Source organism: Pristis pectinata, chromosome 22 (assembly GCF_009764475.1).
Source record: "Pristis pectinata isolate sPriPec2 chromosome 22, sPriPec2.1.pri, whole genome shotgun sequence".
Taxonomy (NCBI): Eukaryota; Metazoa; Chordata; class Chondrichthyes; order Rhinopristiformes; family Pristidae; genus Pristis; species Pristis pectinata.
The window spans coordinates 175451-202370 of record NC_067426.1 but is presented as its reverse complement, the minus strand read 5'-3'; the positions used below and the strand labels follow the sequence as shown (position 1 = coordinate 202370).

The 26920-nt window shown below is 42.5% G+C and overlaps 1 protein-coding gene across 1 annotated transcript in view; it reads right to left on the bottom strand.

The window, feature by feature from the left end:
- The window catches only part of LOC127581604 (importin subunit alpha-7-like), a 127086-nt gene that overhangs the window by 83757 nt on the left and 16409 nt on the right, over nucleotides 1-26920 (bottom strand). The window contains 2 exon segments of the mRNA XM_052036106.1: nucleotides 8301-8396; nucleotides 13643-13776. Coding sequence (XP_051892066.1) covers nucleotides 8301-8396; nucleotides 13643-13776 — 230 coding nt within the window.

Genomic DNA, 26920 nt, shown 5'->3' with positions numbered 1-26920 from the left:
GGGAGTATTCTATAGGCCCCGGTAGCAGCAAGGATACTGAAGAGCAGAGCGGAGGGAGATTTTGGAAAGGTGCAAAAATAACAGGGTTGTTATCGTGGGAGACTTCAACTTCCCAAATATTGATTGGCACCTGCTTAGTACCAAAGGTTTAGACGGGGCAGAGTTTGTTACAGGTGTCCAGGATGGATTCCTTTCACAGTTATGTTGAGAGGCCGACTAGAGGGAATGCCATATTAGATCTAGTATAAGGTAATGAATCAGATCAGGTAACAGATCACCAGTGGGTGTGCATTTGGGGGACAGTGACCTCCACTCCCTAACATTTAGCACTGTCATGGTCAAGGATAGGAGCAAACAGGACAGGAAAATATTTAATTGGGGAAGGGCAAATTATGAGGCTATACGGCTAGAACTTGTGAGTGTAAATTGGGATAACATTTTTGAAGGGAAATGTACTATGGAGATGTGGTCATTGTTCAGGGATCTCTTGCAGGATGTTAGGAATAAATTTGTCCCGGTGAGGCAGAGAAAGAATGGCTAGGTGAAGAAACTATGGTTGACAAGAGAGGTGGAACATCAAGTTAGGAGGAAGAAGGTAGCATACATAAAGGTTCAGGCAGCAAGGAGGAATACAGGGTATATCTTGAAGAATATAGGGTAGCAAAGAAGGAACTTAAGAAAGAGCTGAGGAGAGCAAGAAGGGGACATGAAAAGGCCTTGGCAAGTAGGGTTAAGGAAAATCCCAAAGCATTTTTCACTTATGTGAAGAGCAGAAGGATGACGGGGGTAAAGGTAGGACCGATTAGGGATAAAGGTGGGAAGATGTGCCTGGAAGCTGTGGAAGTGGGTGAGGTCCTCAGTGAATACTTCTCTTCAGTATTTACCAAGGAGAGGGGCCTTGATGACACTGAGGACAGTGTTGGTAAAGTTAATGTTCTAGAGCATGTTGATATCAAGAGAGAGCATGTGTTGGAGCTGTTAGAAAATATTAGGACAGATAAGTCCCCGGGGCCTGATAGAATATTCCCCAGGCTGGTCCGTGAAGCGAGGGAGGGGACTGCTGAACTGTTGGCTAGGATCTTTGAGCCCTCATTGTCCACGGGAATGGTACCGGAGGATTGGAGGGTGGCAAATGTTGTCCCCTTATTCGAAAAAGGAAGTAGGGATAGTCCAGGGAATTATACACCAGTGAGCCTTACATCTGTGGTGGGCAAGTTGTTGGAAAGGATTCTTAGAGGTTGGATCTATGGGCACTTAGAGAATCATGGTCTGATCAGGGACAGCCAGCATGGTTTTGTGAAGGGCAGATCATGTCTCACAAGCCTGATAGGGTTCTTTGAGGAGGTGACCAGACAGACTGATGAGGGTAGTGCAGTAGATGTTATCTACATGGATTTTAGTAAGGCATTTGACAAGGTTCCACATGGTGGGCTTCTTCAGAACGTCAGAGGACATGGAATCCAGGGAAGCATGGCTGTGTGGATTCAGAATTGGCTTATCTGTAGAAAGCAGAGGGTTGTGGTGGAGGGAGTCCATTCAGATTGTAGGGTTGTGACTAGCAGTCTGGAACCTCTGCTTCTCGTGATTTTTATTAAAGACTTGGATGAGGGGGTAGAAGAGTGGGTTGGCAAGTTTGCAGACGACACAAAGGTTGGTGGTGTTGTGGATAGTGCAGAGGACTGTCGAAGATTGCATAGGGACATTGATAGGATGCAGAGCTGGGCTGAGAAGTGGCAGATGGAGTTCCAGCCGGAGAAGAGTGAGGTGGTACACTTCGGAAGGACAAACTCCAAGGCGGAGTACAAAGTTAATGGCAGGATTCTTGGTAGTGCGGAGGAGTAGAGGGATCTGGGGGTCCATATCCACAGATCCCTGAAAGTTGCCACAGGTGGATAGGGTAGCTTATGGGGTGTTAGCTTTCATAAATCGAGGGATTGAGTTTAAGAGCCACGAGGTAATGACGCAGCTCTTATTTCTTTCTCAATCTTTTTATTAAATTTCAAATTAAATTTCAAATTTACATAACAATACTGATTATACACATGGTGCAAAGAGATCGGGATTACAATATTGACAGTTGACATATACACTCACAGGGAGTAAAATATCTAATCTGAACCTCCCAACCTCTTACTAAGTGAACATGATACAAAAGAATTTGAAAAGAAATTTAATTATATGAAAAGAGAACCCCAAAATTAAAAAAAAACAAAAGCAAACCAAAAACTTCAAAAAAAAAAGCTGGACAGTTATTTCTTCAGTTAAAAAAAAATTATGTCGTTAGCTCCACTCCTCTATATTCAAATAAGAGGTTATGGAAAGGGATTCAAAAAAGATCTGCTTACATCATATGGAAATACTGAATAAATGGACTCCAAACTTCCTCAAATTTAAGCGAAGGATCAACAGTACCACTCCTAATTTTTTCTAAGTTTAAACATGTTACAGTTTGAGAAAACCATTGAAATGTGGTAGGAGATATAGGATCCTTCCATTTAAACAGGATGGATCTCTTGGCCATTAATGTAACAAAAGCAATCATTCGACAAGCAGAAGCGGATAAATGGCCAGAATCCATCATTGGTAACCCAAAAATTGCAGTAATAGGATGAGGTTGTAAATCAATATTCAATACAATTGAGATATTAAAAATGTCTTTCCAATATTTTTCCAAAAGAGGGCAGGACCAAAACGTGTGTCGGGGAAGCCACCACCAAATTACATCTGTCACATATAGGATTTATATGGTGATAAAAACAGGGTAACTTATCCTTAGACATATGGGTCCTGTGAACCACCTTAAACTGTATCAAAGAGTGTCTGGCACACATTGAAGATGTATTAACTAATTGGAGAATTTCCTTCCATGTCTCTTTCGGTAAAATTATCTGGAGTTCTCTTTCCCATTCATTCTTAATTTTATCAAGTGTCTCTAGATGTATTTTCATAATCAGATCATAAATTATTGCTATCAAGCCCTTCAGATAAGGATTAAAACCTAAAATTTCTGTAATTTCAATTTTATGTGGTATCGGAAAAGTAGGTAAAATAACTTTTTAAAAATTTCTGATCTGTAAATATCGAAAAAAGTGTGATCTAGGCAAATTGTATTTATTAGACAACTGTTCAAAAGACAAAAGACAATTATCAATGAATAGATCATGAAAGCATGTTATTCCCTTCATTTGCCATAAAGAAAAAAGCTAAATCAATTCAGGATGGTTGAAAGAAAAAATTGGATTGGATTGGATAGGACTTGATAAAACAAATTTATTCAATCCAAAAAATTTATGAAATTGAAACCATATTCGTATTCTAAGTTTAGTTATTGGGTTAATCATTTATATAGAGTAATGATGCAGCTCTATAAAACTCTGGTTAGACCACACTTAGAATATTGCGTCCAGTTCTAGTCGCCTCATTATAGGAAGGATGCAGAAGCATTGGAAAGGGTGCAGAGGAGATTTACCAGGATGCTGCCTGGTTTAGAGAGTATGCATTATGATGAGAGACTAAGGGAGCTAGGGCTTTACTCTTTGGAGAGAAGGAGGATGAGAGGAGACATGATAGAGGTATACAAAATATTAAGAGGAATAGATAGAGTAGACAACCAACACCTCTTTCCCAGGGCACCAATGCTCAATTCAAGAGGGCATGGCTTTAAAGTAATGGGTGGGAAGTTCAAAGGAAAAATCAGAGGAAGGTTTGTTACCCAGAGAGTGATTGGGGCATGGAATGCGCTGCCTAGGGCAGTGGTGGAGGCAGGTATATTGGTCAAATTCAAGAGATTACTCGATAAGCATATGGAGGAATTTAAGATAGAGGGATATGTGGGAGGAAGGGGTTTGATAGCCTTAGGCGAGGTTTAAAGGTCGGCACAACATTGTGGGCCGAAGGGCCTGTATTGTGCTGCACTGTTCCATGTTCTCTACCTCTACCAGATAACTCCCTAGCCTCCTCCACTCCAGGAAAAACAAACCCAACCTATCACAGTCTCTCCCCATAATGGAAGTCCTGCAATCCAGGCAACATCTTACATTGAAATCTTACACTTTTCCCCCCATTGTCCTCCATTTGCTATCTTGCTGCTCACTCACTCAGCTTGTCCAAGTACAGTTAAAGCCTTTTTGCATTTTCATCACCATTCACAAGCCCACTTAATTCCAGCTCATCAGTAAATTTGCAAATATTACATTTGGTTCCCTCATCTAAGTCTCTGATATACAGTAGATTGTGAATAATTGGGGCCCAAGTACCAATCTCCATGCCACCTATTGTCACAACCTGACAACCCATGTACTCCAACTCATTGTTTTCGATCTATTAAACAACTCTCAAACAACACTGGTCTATTATCCCAAATTCCATGAGCTCTAACTCTGTTGACCAATGACCACTCTGGCACCTTATCAAAAGCCTACAGAAGATCTAAAAATATCACATTTGGACAGGTACATGGATAGGAAAGGTTTAGTGGGATATGGGCCAAATGCAGGCAACTAGGACTTGCTTAGTTAGGCAACTTGGTCAGCATGGACGAGTTGGGCCAAAGGGCCTGTTTTGGAATTGGAATATTATTGTCACTTGTACTGAGGTTCAGTGAAAAACTTGTCTTGCATACTATTCATACAGATCAATTCATTACACAGAGAATCAAGGTAATACAAGGTAAAACAATACAGAGTGCAGAATAAAGTGTAACTGTAAGTGCATTGCAGGTAGACAATAAGGTGCAAGGTCATAACGAGGTAGACTGTGAGGTCAAGAGTCCAGCTTCTCATACTAGAGAACCATTCAATAGTCTTTTAACAGTGGTTGGTACGTGCTTTCAGGCTTTTGTCCCTTCTGCCCAATGGGAGAGGGGAGAAGAGAGAATGACAGGGGTGGGTGGGGTCTATCATTATGCTGGTTGGTTTACCGAGGCAGTAAGAAGTGCAGACAGAGTCCATGGAGGGGAGGCTGGCTTCCATGATGTGCTGAGCTGTGCCCACAACTCTGCAGTTTCTTGCAGTCACGGGCAGAGCAGTTGCGATACCAAGCCGTGATGCATCCAGACGGGATGCTTTCTATGGTGCATCAATAAAAATTGGTGACCGTCAAAGGGACATGCCAAATTTCTTTAGCCTCCTGAGGAAGTCGAGGCACTGGGGAGTTTCCTTGGCCGTGGCATCTACGTGGTTGGACCAGGACAGGCTATTGATGTTCACCCCTAGGAACTTGAAGCTTTTAATCCTCTCAACCTCAGCACCATTAATGTAGACAGGAGAATGTGCACTGCACCCCTTCCTCAAGTCAATGACCAGCTCTTTTGTTTTGCTGACATTGAGAGAAAGGTTGTTGTCATGACACAGTGTTCCTAAGCTCTCTATCTCCTTCCTGTACTCTGACTCATCGTTATTTGAGATACAGCCTACAATGGTGGTATCATCTGCAAACCTGTACATGAAGTTAGAGGAGAATCTGGCCACACAGTCATGAGTGTATAGGGAGTAGAGTCAGGGGCTGAGGATGCAGCCTTGTGGGGCACCATAGCTCTGTGACTCTATTTGCTGGTGCTCCTTCATCTGCTCTACAGAATAAATCTTCAAAAAACACCAGATCAAATATGATTTCCTTATCATAAATCCACATTGACTCTGCTGAATCGTATTATTAGTTACTGTGTGCCTTGAGATCACATCCTTTATCATGAAATTCCACTATATTTCCTAGTACCAAACTAACAGGTATTTCCCTCTCCCTTCCTAAATAGTGTGGTCACATTTGTCACACTCAAATCTCTCAAAGCATTCCAAAAATTAATACAATTCCTCTGCCACTTCCTTATTCCCCATTATAAATTCTCCCATCTCTGTATGCAAGAGACCCACAGTTGCCTTTGATAGTTTTTCCTTTTTAACACATCAAAAGAAGCCCTTATAATCTGTTTCTGTGTTTCTCACTTACTTACTCTCATACTTGATTGAACATATAGGTAAAAGATACAGTTCCAAAAGGCTTCCACAAATAGAGAGACCTGGGTGTATATTGTATTAATATCTATAGATATTGAAGCAGATTCAGAACATTAAAGCATGCTTGATCCTGGGTTTCAGTAAAAGAACTTCATGCTGACAAACGTGATATGAGCTTTATCCAAACTGCATGTTATTTCTAGCCCATGACCCCATGGTACTATACAGTAGCATGCAAAAGTTTGGGCATCCCTGGTCAAAATTTCTGTTGCTGTGAATAGCTAAGCGAGTAAAAGATGACCTGATTTCTAAAAGGCATAAAGTTAAAGATGACACATTTCTTTAATATTTTAAGCAAGATTACTTTTTTATTTCCATATTTTACAGTTTCAGAATAACAAAAAAGGAAAAGGGCCCAAAGCAAAAGTTTGGGCACCTTGCATGGTCAGTACTTTGTAACACTCCCTTCGGCAAGTATCACAGCTTGTAAACACTTTCTGTAGCCAGCTAAGAGTCTTTCAATTCTTGTTTAGGGGATTTTCACCCATTCTTCCTTGCAAAAGGCTTCCAGTTCTGTGAGATTCTTGGGCTGTCTTGCATGCATTGCTCCTTTGAGGTCTATCCACAGATTTTCGATGATGTTTAGGTCGGGGGACTGTGAGGGCCATAGCAAAACCTTCAGCTTGTGCCTCTTGAGGTAGTCCACTGTGGATTTTGAGGTGTGTTTAGGATCGTTATCCTGTTGTAGAAGCCATCCTCTTTTCATCTTCAGCTTTTTTTTTTACAGATGGTGTGATGTTTGCTTCCAGAATTTGCTGGTATTTAATTGAATTCATTCTTCCCTCTACCAGTGAAATGTTCCCCGTGCCACTGGCTGCAACACAAGCCCAAAACATGATTGATCCGCCCCCGTGCTTAACAGTTGGAGAGGTGTTCTTTTCATGAAATTCTGCACCTTTTTTTCTCCAAACATACCTTTGCTCATTGCTGCCAAAAGTTCTATTTTAACTTCATCAGTCCAGAGGATTTGCTTCCAAAATGCATCAGGCTTGTTTAGATGTTCCTTTGCAAACGTCTGAAGCTGAATTTTGTGGTGAGGATGCAGGAAAGGTTTTCTTCTGATGACTCTTCCATGAAGGTCATATTTGTGCAGGTGTCGCTGCACAGTAGAACAGTGCACCGCCACGCCAGAGTCTGCTAAATCTTCCTGAAGGTCTTTTGCAGTCAAACGGGGGTTTTGATTTGCCTTTCTAGCAATCCTATGAGCAGTTCTCTTGGAAAGTTTTCATGGTCTTCCAGACCTCAACTTGACCTCCACCGTTCCTGTTAACTGCCATTTCTTAATTACATTACGAACTGAGGAAACAGCTACCTGAAACAGCTACCTGAAACAGCTATATCTTCTTATAGCCTTCTCCTGCTTTGTGGCATCATTTATTTTAATTTTCAGAGTGCTAGGCAGCTGCTTAGAGGAGCCCATGGCTGCTGATTGTTGGGACAAGGTTTGAGGAGACAGAGTATTAATAAAGCTTTGAAATTTGCATCACCTGGCCTTTCCTAACGATGACTGTGAACAAGCCATAGCCCTAACAAGCTAGTGAAGGTCTGAGACCTTTGGTAAAAGTTATCGGAGAGCTCAAATCTCTTGGGGTGCCCAAACTTTTTCATGATGCTCCTTTCCTTTTTTCACTCTAAAATTGTACAAAACAAAAATAATACACTAATCTTGCATAAAATGTTGAAAAGAACGTTTCATCTTTAACTTTATGACTTTTGGAGATCAGTTCATCTTCTACTCACTTAACTATTCACAGTAACAGAAATTTTGACCAGGGGTGCCCAAACTTTTGCATGCCACTGTATCAAAGCCAGATGAAAAAAAAGAGTACTCCTGAAATTCAAGTCAACTGTAACAGATGCCACTATGAATTCTATCATCCCTCAATGCTCCAATTCAAGTTTTGTCCTTTCCCCTTGATTTGACTGTGTTCAAAGGAGCAGTATTAAAGTATGTCCTTTAATGTCAAACTCTGCTAATGATAACCAAACTGCTACTTTGCTTTATGCCTTGGCAGATATGCCTGTCATATGCAGATATGCAATGTCAAGGTGTGTCACATGCAAACCACACCAATACCAGCAGCCTTCTTTCCTTTATTTTAAAATATTAATGACAACCTAATATCTTACATTGTTACTCATTCTTTTCATGTTCTGAAAATTAGAAAATTTATTGAATTCAATTTCACAAATCACCATATGAATTCACAACTTCAAAATTACTAATTCAGAACCATTGCCACCTTGATACTAGTTAAATGGTGTCATACATCATATTGTCCTTACCCCTGCTGCAGAAGAGCTGACAAATGAATCCATGAGAGGACTTTCAAATATGGCAGATTCTTCACTGATAAGTTCTACATTTCTCCTTTTAAACAGCTGGAAAAGAATAAGATTCATCAAATCTCAAGAACTGAGTTCTGTAAAATAAGTATTTTATGAATAACAATCAACTGGAAACAGGAGTGGATGAAAAGATGTGATATTTTACCTTGAATGACAGTCTCTAAAAGGAATGGTTAGATTCATGATTTCAACCAAAAATTACTTGTTAGTTTTTAGAACACTGTTTAATTCACTGCCACTCTTCTTCCAACAGCCAATCTTGAAGAAGTTCTATTCCTATCTCCAACTGCAAGTAGAGTCAGAGACATACAGCATGGAAACAGGCCCTTCAGCCCAACAGATCCATGCCGACCAAGATGCCCATCCAAGCTTGTCCCATTTTGCCCAAATTTGGCCCATATCCTTCCAAACTTTCCTATCCATGTACCTATCCAACTGTCTTTTAGAAATTGTTATTGTACCTGCCTCAACCACTTCCTCTGGCAGCTCATTCCACATACATACCACCCTCTGTGTAAATAAAGATGCCCCTCAAGTTCCTATTAAATCTTTCCCCTCTCACCTTAAACTTATGCCCTCTAGTTCTTGATTCTCAGCCCTGGGAAAAGGATCAAGTGCATTGACCATATCTAGGCCCCTCATGATTTTATACACCTCTCAGTTTCCTACACTCCAAGGAAATAAGTCCTAGCCTGTCGAACTTCTCCCTATAACTCAATCCCTCAAGTCCTGGCAACATCCTCAAAATTTTTTTCTGCACCCATTCCAGTTTAATATCTTTCCTATAGCAGGGTGACCAAAACTGAAAACAATACTTCAAGTGTGACCTCACTAACTTCTTGTAAAACTGCAACATAACACCCTAACTTCTATACTTAATGCCACGACTGATGAAGGCCAGTGTAGCAAAAGGTTTTTTCACCACCCTGTCTACCTGAGAGTCCACTTTCAGGAAATCATGTACCTGAACTCTTTTCTATAACAGTTCCCAGGGCCCGACTGCTTGTGAAAGTCCCATCTTGATTTAACTTTTCAAACTCCAACACATCAAACTTATCTGACTTAACTCCATTTGTCATCCTCAGCCCACTTACCCAGCTGATCAAGATCCCACTGTAATTCTTGATAACCTTAGTACTGGTTTATTATTGTCACATGTGCTGAGATACAGTGGAAAAACTTAATTTTGCAAGCCATCCATATAGATCATTTCAAAACATAAGCACTTTGAAGCAGTACAAAGGGAATAGCGATAACAGAATGCAGAATATGTATTCTCACAACCTCACTATATGCAGAATAATAGGGTAATGCTAGTGGGAGATTTCAATTTTCCCGATATCAACTGGTCCACTCAGAGTGCAAAAGGCCTGGATGGGGCAGAAGTTGTGCAGTGCATCCAAGATAGTTCCTTCATGCAATATATAGAGAAAACTACTTGGGAAGGAGCAATACTGGACCTCCTCTGAGGGAACGACGCGGGCCAAGTAACTAAAGTGGCAGTTGGGGAGCACTTTGGGTCCAGTGACCACAATTCTATTTGTTTTAAAATAGTTATGGAAAAAGATAGAACAGATCCACAGGTTAAAGTCCTGAACTGGAGCAGCGTCAACATTGAGGGCATTAGGCAGGATCTAACTGGGCTCGACTGGGTGACTCTACTTGAAGGCAAAGGAACAGTTGGCAAGTGGGAAGCTTTTAAAAGGGTCACATCAAGAGTCCAGGGGCAGCATGTTCCTGTGAGGGTGAAGGGTAGACATACCAAGTTCAGGGAACCCTGGATGACAAGAGATAGAGGCTATGGTCAGGAAAAAGATGAAGCTGATTAGGCAGCTGGGTACAAATGAATCCCTCGACGATTATATAAAGTTTAAGATCAGACTTAAGAGGGAAATCAGGAGGGCGAAAAGAGGTTATGAGATGGATTTGGCAGGCAGGGTTAAAGATTATTCCAAGAGGTTCTTCAGTTATATTAACAGTAAAAGGGTGACTAGGGAGAGACCAGGTCCTCTTAAAGATCATCAGGGCCGCCCACGTGTGGAGTCGCAGGAGTTGGCCGAGATTTTTAATGTCTATTTCTCCCCCGAGTTTACTAAGGAGAATTTCGTGGATACCAAAGAAATGAGGGTAATAAGTAGTGAGCTCTTGGATCGTATACATATTACGAGGATGGAAATATTTGCAGCCTTGAAGCACATTAAGGTGGGCAAATCCCCAGGGCCTGACCAAGTGCATCCCCAGACCTTATGGGAAGCCAGGGAAGAAATCACAGTGGTTCTTACAAAGATATTTGCTTCGTTGTTAGCCACTGGCAAAGTTCCAGAAGACTGGAGGGTGGCTAATGCTGTTTCATTGTTCAAGAAGGGTAGCAAGGACAGGCCAGGGAACTACAGGCCAGTGAGCCTGACTTCAGTTGTAGGGAAGTTACTGGAGGGAATTCTGAGAGACAAGATCTACCATTATTTGGATAGTCAAGGCCTAATCAGGAATAGCCAGCATGGCTTTGTACATGGGAGCTCATGTCTGATGAACCTTTTGAATTTGTTCGAAGAGGTAATGAAGGGGATAGATGAAGGTAGGGACATGGATGATGTCTATATGGACTTTAGTAAGGCCTCTGACAAGGTCCCGCGTGGCAGGCTGATCCGGAAGGTTAGGTCGCATGGGATTCAGGGGGAGCCAGTGAGGTGGATTCAGAATTGGCTCGATGATTGGAAGTGGCAGGTAATGGTGGCAGGTCAAATCACAGAGGCCTGTGACTAGTGGGGTGCCCCAGGGATCAGTGTTGGGACCTCTGTTATTATTATTTATGTAAATTATTTGGATATGAATGTACATAGCATGATTAGCAAGTTTGCTGATGACACTACATTAGGGCGTCTTATTAATAGTGAAGCAGGTTACAATGAATTGCAAAGAGATTTTAATCAGTTATGGAAATAGGCTGAGGAATGGCAAATGGATTTCAACATAAATAAGTATGAGGTGATGCATTTTGGACAGTCAAACTAGGGTAGGACTTATACAGTGAATGGCAGGGTACTGACAAGTGTTGTGGAACAGAGGGACCTGGGAGTACAAGTGCACAGTTCACTGAAAGTGGCCGCGCAGGTAAACAGGGTGGTGAAGAATGCGTTTAGCATGCTGGCCTTCATCAGTCAGAGCATTGAGCTTAAAAGTCGGGACATTATGTTGCAGTTATATAAGTCACTGGTGAGGCTGCACTTGGAGTATTGTGTACAGTTTTGGTCACCGTTATAAGAAAGATATTGTCAAGCTGGAGAGGGTGCAGAGGAGATTTACAAGGATGTTGCCTGGACTGGAGGGCCTGAATTATAGGGAGAGGTTGGCCACACTGGATCTTTATTCCTTGGAGTGTAGGAGAATGAGGGGTGTCCTCATAGAAGTTTATAAAATCATGAGGGGTACAGACAAGGTGGACTGTCATAGTCTTTTTCGCAGGGTTGGGGAGTCCATAACTAGAGGGCAGATAAGAGGGGAGAGATTTAAAAGAGACCTGAGAGGTAACTTCTTTACACAGAGGGTAGCGAGTACCTGGAATGAGCTGCCAGAGGAAGTGGTCGAAGCGGATACAATTGCAACATTTAAGAGGCATTTGGATAGGTACGTGGAGGCAAAAGGTTTGGAGGGTTATGGGCCTAACACGGGCAACTGGGTCTAGCAGGGATGCTGTGGTCAGCATGGACTAGTTGGGTCAAAGGGCCTGTTTCCGTGCTGTATTACTCTGACTCTAAGGTCATTCCTCAGCCTCCTACCCTGAGGCAAAAAGTCCAGGCCTAATCAGTTCCTCTTATACTCAAATATTCCAGTCCCAGTTACATCCTTGTAATTTTTTTTTGCACCCTTTCCAGTTTAATGGCATCCTTCCCATAGCAGGACGATGAGAACTGTAAGCAGTACTCCAAATGTGACCGCACCAACACAATGCGCATCTGTAACACAATTTTCAACTCCTGTATTCAAATATACTGACCGATGAAGGCAAGCATGCTAAACACCTTCTTCACTACCCTGTTTACCCGAGTCACCATTCAAAGAACTACGTTCCTGCAACTGTAGGTCTCTCTGTTCTACAACACTCCCTAGGGCCCTACAATTTACTGTGCAAATCCTACCCTGGTTTGTTTTACCAAAATGAACAACTCGTATTTATCTGAATTAAACTACATCTGCCATCTCGGCCCACTAACTCAGTTGATCAAGATCCTGCTATAATCTTAGATAACCTCCTTTACTGTCCACTATATCACCGATTTTAGTGTCATCTGCAAACTTAGTAACCGTGCCACCTACATTTTCATCCAAGTCATTAATATGAATGATCCAGTGCTGTGTTGCAGGTATTGGACTCAGCATCAATACCTGCAACACAGCACTGGTCACAGGCCTTCAGTTTGAAAAACAACCCTCTAACACCATCTTCTGACTCCTACTGTTAAGCCAATTTTGTACCCAATTGGCTAGCTCACCATGCATCCCATGTAATCTAACCTTCCAGACAAGTCTGCATGCAGTACCTTGTCAAAAGGCCTTGCTAAAGCCAGTGTAGACAACATCTGACGTGTTGCCCTCATCTATCTTCTTGGTCACCTCTTCAAAAAAATCAACCTGTGAAACACGATTTCCCATACACAAAGCCATGCTGACTATCCCTAATCAGTCTGTACTTTTCCAAATGCATGTAGATCTTGTTTCTCAGAATCCCCTCCAATAACGCCCACCACTGACGTTAAGCTCACCGGTCCGTAGCTCCCAGGCTTCTCCCTGCAGCCTTTCTTAATTAGCATCAACATTAGCAACCCTCCAGTCTTCTGGCACCTCACCCATGGCTATCAATGATACAAATATCTCCACAAGGGGACCTGCAATTTCTTCCATAGCTTCCCACAATTTCCTAGAATACACATGTAGTCATCACTATTAACTTCAAGTACCCTGGCATCCATGTCTTTTTCTGCAGTAAATAGAGATGAGAAATATTTGTTTAGGTCCTCATCCACCTCTGATGACTCCACACGTAAACAACCTCTTTGATCTTTAAGGAGCCCTATTCTCTCCCCAGCTACTCATTTGCCCTTAATATACCCGTAGACTCCCTTTGGATTCTTCTTTACTCGATCTGTCAAAGCTACCTCATGTCCCCTCTTTGCCCCCCTCAATACTAAACTTCCACCCATAACTTTAGTTTTTTTTAAGTTGGTAAATTTGTATTGCGTAGTGCCATTTACAGTGACCCAAACTAGGCTGCAGTGATATACCTGTTGTTCTCGTTTTTGTTTCCTTAGCTGAATCCCTTCTTCCTCTCTTCTCCTGCGCATCTCTTCAGGATTTAATGCTTTGTTCTTGTAACGATTCATTCTATAGTTTTCTTTTGCTGGACTGCTGGTGGTTTCTAAAGGGAAAAAAAATCACAATTAAAAGGAAACAATGCAACAGCCGTGGCAAACGTAACATTAGAAAACACTAGAAACATTCAACAGGTCAGGCAGCCCATCTGGAAAGAGAAACTGAGTTAATGATTCCAGTACAAGATGTTTTGTCAGAACTGGGAAAGATCCAAAACATTAACTCTCTTTCTCTTTCCATAGATGCTGCCTGACCTGCTGAGTTTGCAACATTTTCTCTTTTTATTTCAGATGTTCAGCATCTGCATTCTTTTTTGAAATTTTCCTTTACTGGTGGAAACATCTTACATTAGAACACATTGTTGTACTCCCTGACCACCCAATGGTGAACCTATATCCTAATTTGCTAAAGAAATAACATTTTACAGTGAACAAAGTGGAAACACAAATATAATTTACAGGTATATAGCACCTTAAGCACAGGAAAACTTCCAAAGAGGGTTATTAAACAACATTTGACATCCAATAACACAAGGTTAGGAAAGGTAAAGTTGAAGGTATATTTTAGAAAAAAAATGACATGTTGAGGTTTAGGAAGAGAATGAGGTCCAAGCAGGTGAAGGAAGTGATCAAAATCAGTGAGGCACAAACCAGAATTGGAAGAGTGCAGAAATTCAAGGCTGGGGAATTTACAGGGATATCAGAGGTTCACAGTGGGAAAGGGTGCAGATGTAGAAGAGGTGACAGGTTAGACAGAGTAGAGGAAAAGTACAACTTTTAAATCCAAGCACTACCAGACCAGAAGCTAATGTGGGTCAACGGTGACAGGTGTATGATTTGGTATGAGTTCAGATTCAACAGCAGAACTTTGATGAGTTCAGGTTAATGCAAGATGGCAGCCAATCAGGAAAGCTTTGGAATAATAGATAAGTGCTTCAGTAGGAACTAGCTAAGATCGGAGAGAAGTTAGACAATGTTAAAGACAATAGGTCATCTTGGTGATCAAACAGGTAAGTGATCAGAAGCTCATTTCTAGATCAACTATGACTCCAAGGTTGCGAACTGTTTCCACCTCAGATAGTCATCAGGAAGAGGAATGAACTCAGCAGTCAAGGTTTTTGGCAAATCAAAGACAAAAGCTTTGTTTTTGTCCAATATTTGGTCAAAGGGAAACCGTGTTCATCAGATATGTAAAATTATGAGGGGTCATGGTGAGGCAAAGCTGGACATCATCAGCAGTTATCTGGATTCTGATACGTTCGTGATGTCCTTGGGGGAAAGGGGGAGGCAGGGAGCTTGATAAGAAACAGGACGTAACAATGATACTTTCAAATTACTCTCTCCAGCCTTTGCCTGCTATTCACTATATTTCTGCAACTATTAGTCTGCTCACCCTCTACTCCCTTTGTATTCTTCCCAAAGTGCTTTTCCTAGGGAAATGATGCACAAGAGGTTTATTAGTGTTTCCAGCGATGATAGATTTCAGCTACATTAGAATGAAGCTGGAGGGATGTTCTCCCTGAAGCAAAGGAACTTCAGTGGAGATTTGGAAAACAAAGTGTACAAGATCAAGACAAGATTAGATATGAATAAACAGCTGTTTGCATTAACCAATGGTTCAAGAACCAAGGGACACAGAGTTACAGTGTCAGGCAAAAGACAAGGAAAAGACTGGGCTTATGATTTGGAACTCTCTGCCAGTGGGGATTATGGAAACAATCTATCAGGGTTTTTAAGAGCAAGTCAGATAAGACCTAAGGGGAAATAATTTGCCAGACAATCGGACAGAACAAGGAATGGGACTGAATGGATTATCCTACAAGTAGTCAGTTTGGACTCAACCCAAATGACTTCTTTCTTTGCCATCTCCAAGGCACAAGGTAGGAGCATGATAGAATACTGTTCATTTCCCTGAAGGAATGTGACATCATCCAGTACAAAGCAGCCAGCTTGATTGGCAACTATTTTACAATACTGAAGATTTATCCCCTCTGCAACTGGTGCACTGCGATTGAAATGTTTAGCATCTACAAAATGCACTGTAATAACTCACTTCTCTAGACTCCTTAGCAGGGGAAACATCCTCCCTAAGTTGATCATGTCAAGCTCTCTATGTACGTTTCAATGAAGTCATCTCTCAGGCTTCTAAATTTAGCCTGCTCAGTCCCTTCTAATTTGATAGAACCGCCATCTTAGGAACCAAGCTGGTGAATCTTCGCTGCACTCCCTCTGTAGCAGGTAATTCTTTTTTAAGACCAAAATTGCATACAATATTCCAGGTGTGATCTCATAAAGGCCATATATAACTGCAGTGAGACATGTTTACACAAGTTCTCTTGCAATGAAGGCCAACCAATTATATGCAGTCCCAAGTGCCTGCTGCACATTAATTTTTAGTAACTTGGGTACCACTGCTTTTTGATCATTATTATTCACCATTTAAAAAATACTCTTTTTTTCTGGATGAACTTACATTTTTCCCCACATTGTACTCCATTTGCCAAGTTATTGCCCACTCACTTTGTCCATATACCCTTGAAGCCTCTTAGCATATGCAGCACCTCCTAAATTCCCACCTAAATTCACATCAACACCAAACTTGGAAATATTGATGTTCAGCAGTTAGGAACCGAGCACCAATCCCTGCTCTAGCCAATGAGTCACAGACCGTCAACTGGAGGAGGACTTGTTAATTCTGACTCTTCAATTTCTAACCATTAAACAATTCTCAATCCACACTTGTATATTACTCCCATTTCCATGTGGTGTAACCTAATTCAACAACCATTATGGGCGCCACAGTGCCAGAGAGCTGGGATCAATCCTGACCTTGGATTCTATCAGTGTGAAGCTTACATGTACTCCATGACCATGTGGGCTCCGGTTTCCTCCCATATTCCAAATACATGCAGGTTGATGGGTTAATTGGCCAGTGTAAGCTGCCCCCAGCATGTACGTGAGTGGTACAATCTGGGGAAGGGGAAATCAATAAAAATATGGGCAGAATAAAAAATGGGATTGATGCCAGATTGGTGTAAATGGGTGGTTGATGGTTTGAGCTGAAGAGCCTATTCCTGTGCTGTTACTATGATTCTATAACGCCTTGGTTAGCATCTTATCAAAACACTTCTGAAAATTGAAAACCGTTGGTTCCCCCTCATCTACTCTACTGGACACAATTTCAAAGCATGTGAGACAGAATATGTTACAAAGGAACAGAGGGAAAGGAAAAGGGAATGTGATGGGATCTCTCTACTGTGAGGCATCGTGGACCTGATGGGCAGAATGGCCTCCTACTGTGCCAAAAGAAAGACCACCAGCAGATTAGTCAAATATGTCTACTTCATAAACTGAGCAACCATATCACTGTTTTCCAAGTGTCTTAATATCACATCCCTTATTGCCTCTCAGCTCCAGGAATCCAGGTTTGAACCTGGCCTAGGGTGCTGTCTGTGTCAGTGTACATTCTCACTGTGACTGTATAGTCTTCTTGAGGATGTTTGGGTTTCCTCCCCCATCCAAAAGACATGCTGGTAGGTTGTCAGATATAAATTGTTCCTTGATGTACTTTAATGGCCTGTGGCTAAAGAGATACAAAGATCCCTGTTAAGGCCACAACAATCTCCTCTCTTGCTTCCCTCAATAACCTGGGATAGATCCCATCAGTCCCTGAGGACTTATCTGCTTTAATGTTCTTCAAGAGCCCCAATACTACCTCATCCTTGACATCAACACGCCCTAGAATATCAGCATATCCGTCCCTGATCTTACTATCCTGAATGTCCTTCACCTTGGTGAATACCACTCACTTAGTATCTCGCCCACTTCCTCTGGCTCCAGGCATAAATTCCTTCCTTTGTCCTTGAGTGATCCTACCACCTCATTAGCTCCCTTCTTGTTATTAATATATGTGTAAGATGCTTTGGGAGTCTCCTTAATACTACTCGTCAAGGACATTTCATGGTCTCTTTTAGCCCTCCTGATTCCCTGTTTTAGTTCTTTCCTGCTTCCTTTAAGGTCCTCAAGGGCCCTATCCAATTTCAGCTTCTCAAACCTTGCATATGCTTCCTTTTTTTTGCCTAAATTTACAACATCTCTCATCATTCAAGGTTCCCAAACCTTGCCATCCTTGTAGGTCTTCCTCACAGGAACATGTCGGCCGCATTCTGCTCTCCCCAGCTCCTGTCTAATATTGTTGTAATTAGTCTTCCCCCACTTTAGCACTTCCCTCTGCCCAAGGTCCAGTCTTGTCCTTATCTATAACTATCAGAAAACTTAGGAAGTTATGATCACTCTTCCCAACTCTCCCACTGAAAGTCCAATCACCTGGCCAGGTTCATTTCCCAAACAAGGTTGAGTATGGCTCCTTCCCTGGTTGGAATAACAACATATTGTGTCAAGAAACCTTCCTGGGTGCACCTAACAAGTTCTACCCTATCTGGCACAAAGGGACTCCCAGTCAAGCCTGGGGAAATTAAGGATACCCACCACAACTCCCTGTTGCTTTCACATCTTTGCATAATCTGCCCACATATCTGTTCCGCTATCTCCCACAGACTGTTAGGAGGCCTATAGTATAACCTCATCATAGTGATTGCAACTTTCTTATTCCAGTTATTTCCTTTAATGTTCTTCAAGAGCCTCATCCTCAATATCAACATGCCCTTTGTTCATTTTTCTTATTAAACTGCATTTATTTCAATGACAAGCAAAGCGGATGAACTCAGGGTGTGGATTGGCTCTGGGGACTGGGATATCATAGCCATAACAGAAACATGGCTGAGAATAGGGCAGGATTGGCATCTCAATGATTCAGGATAAAGATGCTACAGGTGTGACAAAGATGCAGGTAAGAGGGGAGGGGAAGTTGCCTTCCTGATGAAAGAGGACATAACAAGTCATTAGAAAGGATATTCCTGGGGGATCATCCAGTGATGCAGTATTGGTAGAGCTTAGAAGAAAGGGGAATGGTCACTCTGATGGGATTGTATTATAGGCCTCCAAATAGGCAGCAGGAATTGGAGCAGATATGTAGAGAGATTCAAGAGATTCTGCAGACGCTGGAATCTGGAGCAACACACACAAACAGTGCTGGAGGAACTCAGCAGGTCAGGCAGCATAACAACGTTTCCAGTCGAGGCCCTTCATCAGGACTGGAAAGGAAGAAGGCAGAAGCCAGAAGACCTGAACTCACCTATCACTTACCTACATGTGCTCCTCCCCCTCCCCTGGCTTCTGCCCTCTTCCTTTCCAGTCCTGATGAAGGGTCTCAACCCAAAATGTCGAATGTAGAGAGACTGCAGCCAGTTGTAAACATAATAGGGTAATATTAGTGGGAGTTTTTAAACTTCCCTAATATTGACTGGGCCAACCATAGTGTAAAAGGCTTGGACAGAGTGGAATTTGTGAAATGTGCCAAGAAAGCTTCCTTAATCAAGATGTAGAGGGACCTACCTGAGAGGGTGCAACACTGTAACTCCTCCTGGGAATGAGGTAGGGCAAGTGGCAAAAGTGTCTGTCAGCGAGCACTTCGGGTCCAGTGACCATAATTCTATTAGTTTTAAAGTAGCTACGGAAAAGGATCTGACCAGTTCACAGGTTCTGAACTGGGGCAGAGCAAATTTTGGACCCATTAGGCAGGATCTTGCAGTGGCTGACTGGGCGAGTGTTTTTGCAGATAAAGGAGCATCTGCCAAGTGGGAGGCCTTTAAAAATGTAATGTCAAGAGTTTAGGGCCTGCACATTTCTGTTGGGGTGAAGAGCAAGGCTGGCAGGTTTCAGGAACCCTGGCTGACAAGAGATATCGACGCTCTGGTTAAGAAAAAGAGGGAGTGATACATGGTGCACAAGCAATTGGGAACTAGTGAATCTCTTGATGACTACAAAATGTGTATGAGTGCACTTAAGAGAAGTTAGGAGGGCAAAAAAGATATGAGAAGAATCTGGCAGGCAAGGTGAGGCTAAACCCCAAGAGATTCTATAGGTATAGTAAGAGTAAAAGGGTGGCTAGGGAGAGAATAGGTCCCCTTAAAGATCAGCATGGCCGTCTGTATGTGGAACCAAAGGAAACGGGAGAGATTTTTAATGAATATTTCTCTTCAGTTTTTACTGTGGAGAAAACAATGGAAGCTAAGGAAATGGAGGAAAGGAGTGGTGTTGACTTGGACCAATTACAAATTAGCAGAGGTGGTATTGGAGGCCTTAAAGGTGGACAAATCGCCAGGGCCTGACCTGGTGCAGTCTTGGACCTTGTGGGAAATTAGAGAAGGCCCTTGCAGAGATTTTTGCTTCATCTGGCCACAGGTGAGGTTCCAGAGGACTGGAGTGGCTAACATGGTACCATCGTTTAGAAAGGGTAGCAAAAACAAGCCAGGAAACTATAGGCTGGTGAGCCTGACATTGGTGGTGGGTAAATTGCTGGAGAGCAAATTACTGGATGGGATTCTGAGGGACAGGATCTACCAACATTTGGAGTGACAGGGTCTGATTCGCGACAGTCAACACGGCTTTGAGCGTGGGAAGTCGCATCTACCCTTATCTGCCCTCTTGGCTACCTTCTCTTGAAGTTCTTTGAGGAGAGGGTAGATGAGGGTAGGGCAGTGGATGTTGTCCAAATGGACTTTAAAAAGGCCTTTGACAAGGTCCCTCTTGGCAGGCTAGTCTGGAAGGTTAGATTGCATGGGATCCAGGGGTAGATAGCAGATTGGATTCATAATTGGTTCAGTGGTAGGAGGCAGAGGGTGAGGTCGAGGGTTGTTTCTCGGACTGGAGGCCTGTGTCTAGTGTCTGCCACAGGAGACAGCGCTGGGACCTTTGTTGTTTGTAATTTATATAAATGATTTGGATGTAAATGTACAAGGCATGGTTAGTAAGTTTGCTGGTGATACTAAAATATGTGGTGTTGTAGATAGTGTAGAAGGTAAAGAAGAATTACAGGGGGATCTTGATCAGCTTGGTATGTGGGTTGAGGATTGGCAAATGACTTTCAATCTTAGATAAAAGTGAGGTATTGCATTTTGAGAGATCAAGCCAACATAAAATTATACAGTGAATGGTAGAGTCCTGGGGAACGTTATGGAACAGAGGGACCTAGGAGTACAAGTGCATAGTTTGCTGACAATGGCTGGTGAAGAAGGCATTTGGCATGCTGGCTTTCATCAATCAGGGCATTGAGTGTAGGAGGTGGGAAGTTATGTTGCAGTTATATAAGATGTTGGTGAACCACACTTGGAGTATTGTGTAGAGTTTTGGTCACCCTGTTATAGGAAAGATGTTATTAAACTAGAAAGAGTACAGAAAAGATTTACCAGGATGTTGCCTGGACTTGGGGGCATGAGTTACAAAGGGAGGTTGCATTGACTAGGACTTTATTCCCTAAAACATAGGAGATCGAGGGGTGACCTGATAGAGGTATACAAAATCATGAGGGGCACAGACAGGGTGAAAGCATATATAGTCTTTTTCCCAGGGAGGGGGTACTAAAAACAAGAGGACATAGGTTTAAGATCAAAGGCGAGAAACTTAAAAGGGACATCAGAGGCAACTTCTTCACGCAAAAGGTAGTGCATATTTGGAACGAGCTGCCAGAAGTAGTGGTTGAGGCAGGCACATTAGCAACATTTAAAAGCCATCTGGATAAGTACATGGATAAGAGAGGTTTAGAGGGCTTTGGGCCAAATGCAGGCAGATGGGACTAGCTCGCTGGGCAATATAGTTGGCATGGACGAGTTGGGCGGAAGGGCCTGTTTTCATGCTGTATGATGCTATGATTCTATGACTCCTGAGCTCTACCCATATTGCCTCATTGGATGAGCCCTCCAGGATGTCCTCCTTAAGCACAGCTGTGACATTCTCCCCATTAAGTAGCACAACTCCCCCACTTCTTTTACGTCCCTCTCTATCGCATCGGAAACATCTAAATTCTGGAATGTTGAGCTGCAAGTCCTGCCTTCTCTGAATCTAGTCTCTGTAATGGCCACAATATCAGAGTTCCATGCATTAATCCAGACTGTGAGTTCATCTGCCTACCCATAACATTCCTTGCATTGAAATAAACACACTTCAAACTATCATTGTGTCCATTAACCTGGCCTTACCTATCCTTCCTTTCAGACTTACTTAGTCTAACCTGTACCTTCCTCTCAATCCCTCTATTTGCTGACCTACTGCTCTGGTTCCCACTGCCATGCTAGTTTAAACCCTAGCAAACCCCCCTGCAAGTAATATTGGTGCCACTCCACTTTAGGTGAAAACCATCCTTCTTATACAGGTCCCACCTGCCCTGGAAGGGAGCCCGATGATCCATGTACCTGAAGCTCTCCCCTCTGCATGGGGTCCTAAGCCACATATTCAACTATACTATCTTCCGAGCACGTGGGACAGAGAGTAATCCTGAGATTATAATCCTGTTTTTCAAACTTTCTACCCAACTCCCCAAATTCTCTTTGCAGGACCTCATCTCTCTTCCTGCCTATAATCATGTGTAGCTTGGTGGTAGTATCTGGGGGGAATTGGTGAGAATATGGGGGAGAATAAAATCGGATTAGTGTAGATTTAGAGTAAATGCATATTTGATGGTGGTCATGGACTCAGTAGGCCAAAGAAACCCATACAGTCAATGGCAGAATGCACACACTCAATAAAGACAGCAGAGGTCAGAATTGAACCCAGGTCATGGGACTTGGTTAGATTTAGTTAAATATTCAAGTAACTATTAACATGCTGTTATTGACAGAAGGGAAATGTTTAAACTTATGCAGACATAAGTATACAAGACAGCACAAAGACCCCACAGAACACTGTCAAATATATGGCCTCAATAATTCACCTGCAATGATGCACAAATTTTAAAAATATAGAATCAAAAACTATTGGCTCACAAGATCATCGTTTGCCTGCCATAAATAGACCTTAGATTAATCCCACTTCTTAGCTCTTGGTCCATTGTCCTATAGGTTATAACTTTTCATGCTCTATTCCAAATATTTAGTAAATCTGATGGGGGTTTATGTCTCCACCCCACTTTTAGGCAGCGAGTTCCAGATCCCTAACCATTTGTTCAGTGAAATCATATTTCCTGAACTCCCCCCTCATATTTCTACCAAATACATTTATGCTTCCTATTTACTGACCTTTCTGCCGAAGGAAATGGGCCCATTCTGGTTACCCATTCCAGGTCTTATCACATTGTGTACCTTAATTAAATCTCCCTCGGTCTCCTTTCCAGAGATTCCAATCCCAGCCTAGAGTCTTGCCTCATAAATACAATTCAGCGGCCCATCCCTTCAAGCATGCTTGTAACTCTCCAAACCATGTCTACTGCTATCACATATTTTCTATACTTTATTTATCAGAATAGTACATTAATCATGGCCAAAAAAACGATTTTTTACCAATGCACCATAAAAAGCATCCTATCTAGATGTATCACGGCTTGGTACGGCAACTGCTCTGTCTTTACCTCTCGTTGTCTTGGTGTAGCAGCCAGCATAATCAAAGATCCCACCCACCCAGGTCATTCTCTCTTCTCTCCTCTTCCATCGGGTAGAAGAATAAGGAGCCTGAGGGCACGGACCACCAGACTTAAGGACAGCTTCTACCCCACCGTGATAAGACTATTGAACGGTTCCCTTATAGAATGAGATGGACTATGACCTCACGATCTACCTTGTTGTGACCTTGCACCTTATTGCACTGCACTTTCTCCGTAACTGTGACACTTTGCTCTGTACTGTTATTGTTTTTACCTGTAGTACATCAATGCACTCTGTACTAACTCAATGTAACTGCACTGTGTAATGAATTGACTTGTATGATCGGTTTGTAAGACAAGCTTTTCACTGTACCTCGGTACAAGTGACAATAATAAACCAATACCAATGTTTTGCATAGGTCTAAAATGAATGTGGGACTCAAGGAAATTAGTACCAGTAATAAAAACATAAAAATTTAACATGAAAGAGATTGATGAGCTTGAAAGCTGATAAGGTACACAATGTTTTACACCCCAGTTTTAGAAGCAGCAACTACAGACAATTGGAAGCACTGGTTATCTTTCAAGATTCTAAATTCTGGAATGGTTCTTGCAGATTGTAAGGGAGCAAATTAAATGTTAAATTTTTAAAATTTTATTTACAGTATGGAAACAGGCCCTTCCGGCCCAACGAGTCTGCGCCGCCCATTTTAAACCCAAATTAACCTACCTGTACGTCTTTGCAATGTGGGAGGAAACCAGAGCACCCGGAGGAAACCCACGCAGACACGGGGAGAACGTGCAAACTCCTTAGAGACAGCGACGGGAATTGAAGCCTGATTGCTAGCGCTGTAATAGCATCGCGCTAACCACTACACTACCGTACTGTGTGATCATACTATTTAACAAAGGGTGAAGGAAAGCAGCTAACTACTGACCTTTCAGCCTGGCATTGGCAATAGGGAAATTGCTGGAATCTATTGGGAAGGATATAATAACAGAACACGTAGAACATGTCTGAAAGATCTATTGGAATTGTTTGACGATGGATCCAGTAGAGAAGAGAAGAGAAACTGGTAGATGTTAAGAGATTTTCAGAAGGTTTTTAATAAGGCCCAACACAAGAGGTTGGTTGACAAGGTCAGAGTTAGAGGAACTGAGTTAATACATGTGGCACATGTTGAGAATTTGTTTACATACAGAATAAAATGGACCTTTCTCAGGCTGTCACTTGAGAGGTACCACAGGGCTCCAAGAATTCACATTCATAGAATTTAGAACCATACAGCCCAGAAATAGACCCTTCAGCCCAATATGTCTACACCAACCATAATCTGAATTAATCCCATCCGCCTGCACATCATACACATCCCTTTATTCTCTACTTGTTCATGTGTCTGTCTAAATGCATCTTAAACATTGCTATTATATCTGCTTCTACCACCTCCCCTGACAGAGCATTCCAGCCAGCTACCATTCTCCCTGTAAAAAAAGCTTGCCTCACATAAGTTTCATAGAACAGTACAGCAGAGAAAAAGGCCTTTTGGCCCACGACGTTATGCTGAACTATTTAAACTAATGACAGCTAATCCCCTCTGTCTGCACATGGTCCATATGGCCTATTCTTTGCATATTCAACAATCCCTCTCTCCCTCCAAACCTCAGAGAACACAGAACAGTACAGCACAGGAACAAGCACTTCGGCCCACAACGTCTGTGCTGACCATGATCCAATCCAAATGAATCCCATCTGCCTGCACATGAGCTACTTCACATTCATGTGCCTACCTCAGAGCCTGTTAAATGCCTCTATCGTATTAGTCTCCACCACCACCCCTGGCAGTGCATTCCAGGCACCCACCACTCTCTGTGTAAAAAAAAACTTGCCCGCACTTTTTCTTTGAACTTTTCCCTCTCACCTTAAATGTATGCCCTCTAGTTTAAAATACTTGAACCTGGGAAAAAGATAGCAGGTGTTTACTCTATGACTCCCAGAATTTTTTTCAACATTTATTAGGTTCCCCCCTCAGCCGCTCCAGAGAAAACGTAGAACATAAAACAGTACAGCACAATATGGGCCCTTCAGCCCACAATGTTGTGCCAACCTACATAACCCTACAACATGATCAATCTAACTATTCCCTCCTCCACAGCCCATAACCCTCCATTCTTCTTACATCCATGTTCCTATCTAAGAGTCTTTTAAATGTCCCTGTTGTATCAGCCTCTACCACCACCCTCAGCAGTACAGTCCAGGCACGTACCACTGTGTAAAAACCTACCTCTGACATCTCCCCTAAACTTTCCTCCACTCACTTTAAACAGATGTCCTCTGGTATTGGCCATTGCCACCCTGGGGAAAAAGGTGCTGGCTGTCCGCTCTATCTATGCCTCTTATAATCTTATACACTTCTATCAAGTTGCCTCTCATCCTGTGTTGGTCCAACGAAGAAAGCCCCAGCTTTTAACTTTTCCTCAAAAGATATGTTCTCTAATCCAGGAAGCATCCTAGTAAATCTTCTCTGCGCCCTCTCTGAAGCTTCCACATCCTTCCAATAATGAGGTCTAACTAGAGTTTTATAGCTGCAACATTACCTCGTGGCTCTTGAACTTAATCCCCCGACTAAAAGGTCAGCAGACCATATGCCTTCTTAACCACCCTATCAACTTGCACAGCAACTTTGAGGGACCTATTGACTTAGACCCCAAGATCCCTCTGTTCCTCCACACTGCTAAGAATCCTACCGTTAACCTTGTATTCCACCTTCAAGTTCGATCCTCCAAAGTGCATCACTTCACACTTTTCCGGATTGAAATCCATCTGCCACTTCTCTGCCCAACTCTGCATCCTATCTATATCCTGTTGTAACCTACGACACTGCCCAGCTCGTCACGAAAACCAGACTCCCCTCCTTGGCAAAGTAGCCAGCGTAATCAAAGACCCCACCCACCCAGGTCATTTGCTCTTCTCTCCTCTTCCATCAGGTAGAAGATACATGAGCCTGAGGGCACGTACCACCAGACTTAAGGACAGCTTCTACCCCACTGTGATAAGACTATTAAACAGTTCCCTTATACGATGAGATGGACTCTGACCTCACAATCTATCTTGTTGTGACCTTGCACGTTATTGCTCTGCACTTTCTCTGTAGCTGTGACACTTTGCTCTGTACTGTTATTGTTTTTACCTGTACTACATCAATGCACTCTGTACTAACTCAATGTAACTGCACTGTGAAATGAATTGACCTGTACGATCGGTATGCAAGACAAGTTTCTCACTGTACCTCAGTACAAATGACAACAATAAACAAATACCAATACCTTTGACCCTATCAACACCACCTCCAATCTTCGTGTTATCTCCAAACTTACTAACCCACCCCTCCACTTCCTCATCCAAGTCATTTATAAAATCACAAAGTGCAGGGGTCCTAGAACAGATCCCTGCAGAACACCACTAGTCACCTAACCCTAACCTCCAGGCAGAATATGCTCCATTTGCTACCAACCTCTGCCTTTTGCGGGCAAGCCAATTCCGTATACACAAAGCCAGATTTCCGTGGATCCCATGCCTCATAACTTTCTGGATGAGCCTACCATGGGGAACCTTGCCAAATGCCTTACTAAACTCCATATACACCACATCAACCACGCTACCTTCATCAATTTGTTTTGTCACCTGCTTGAAAAACTCAATTAGGCTCATGATGCACGAC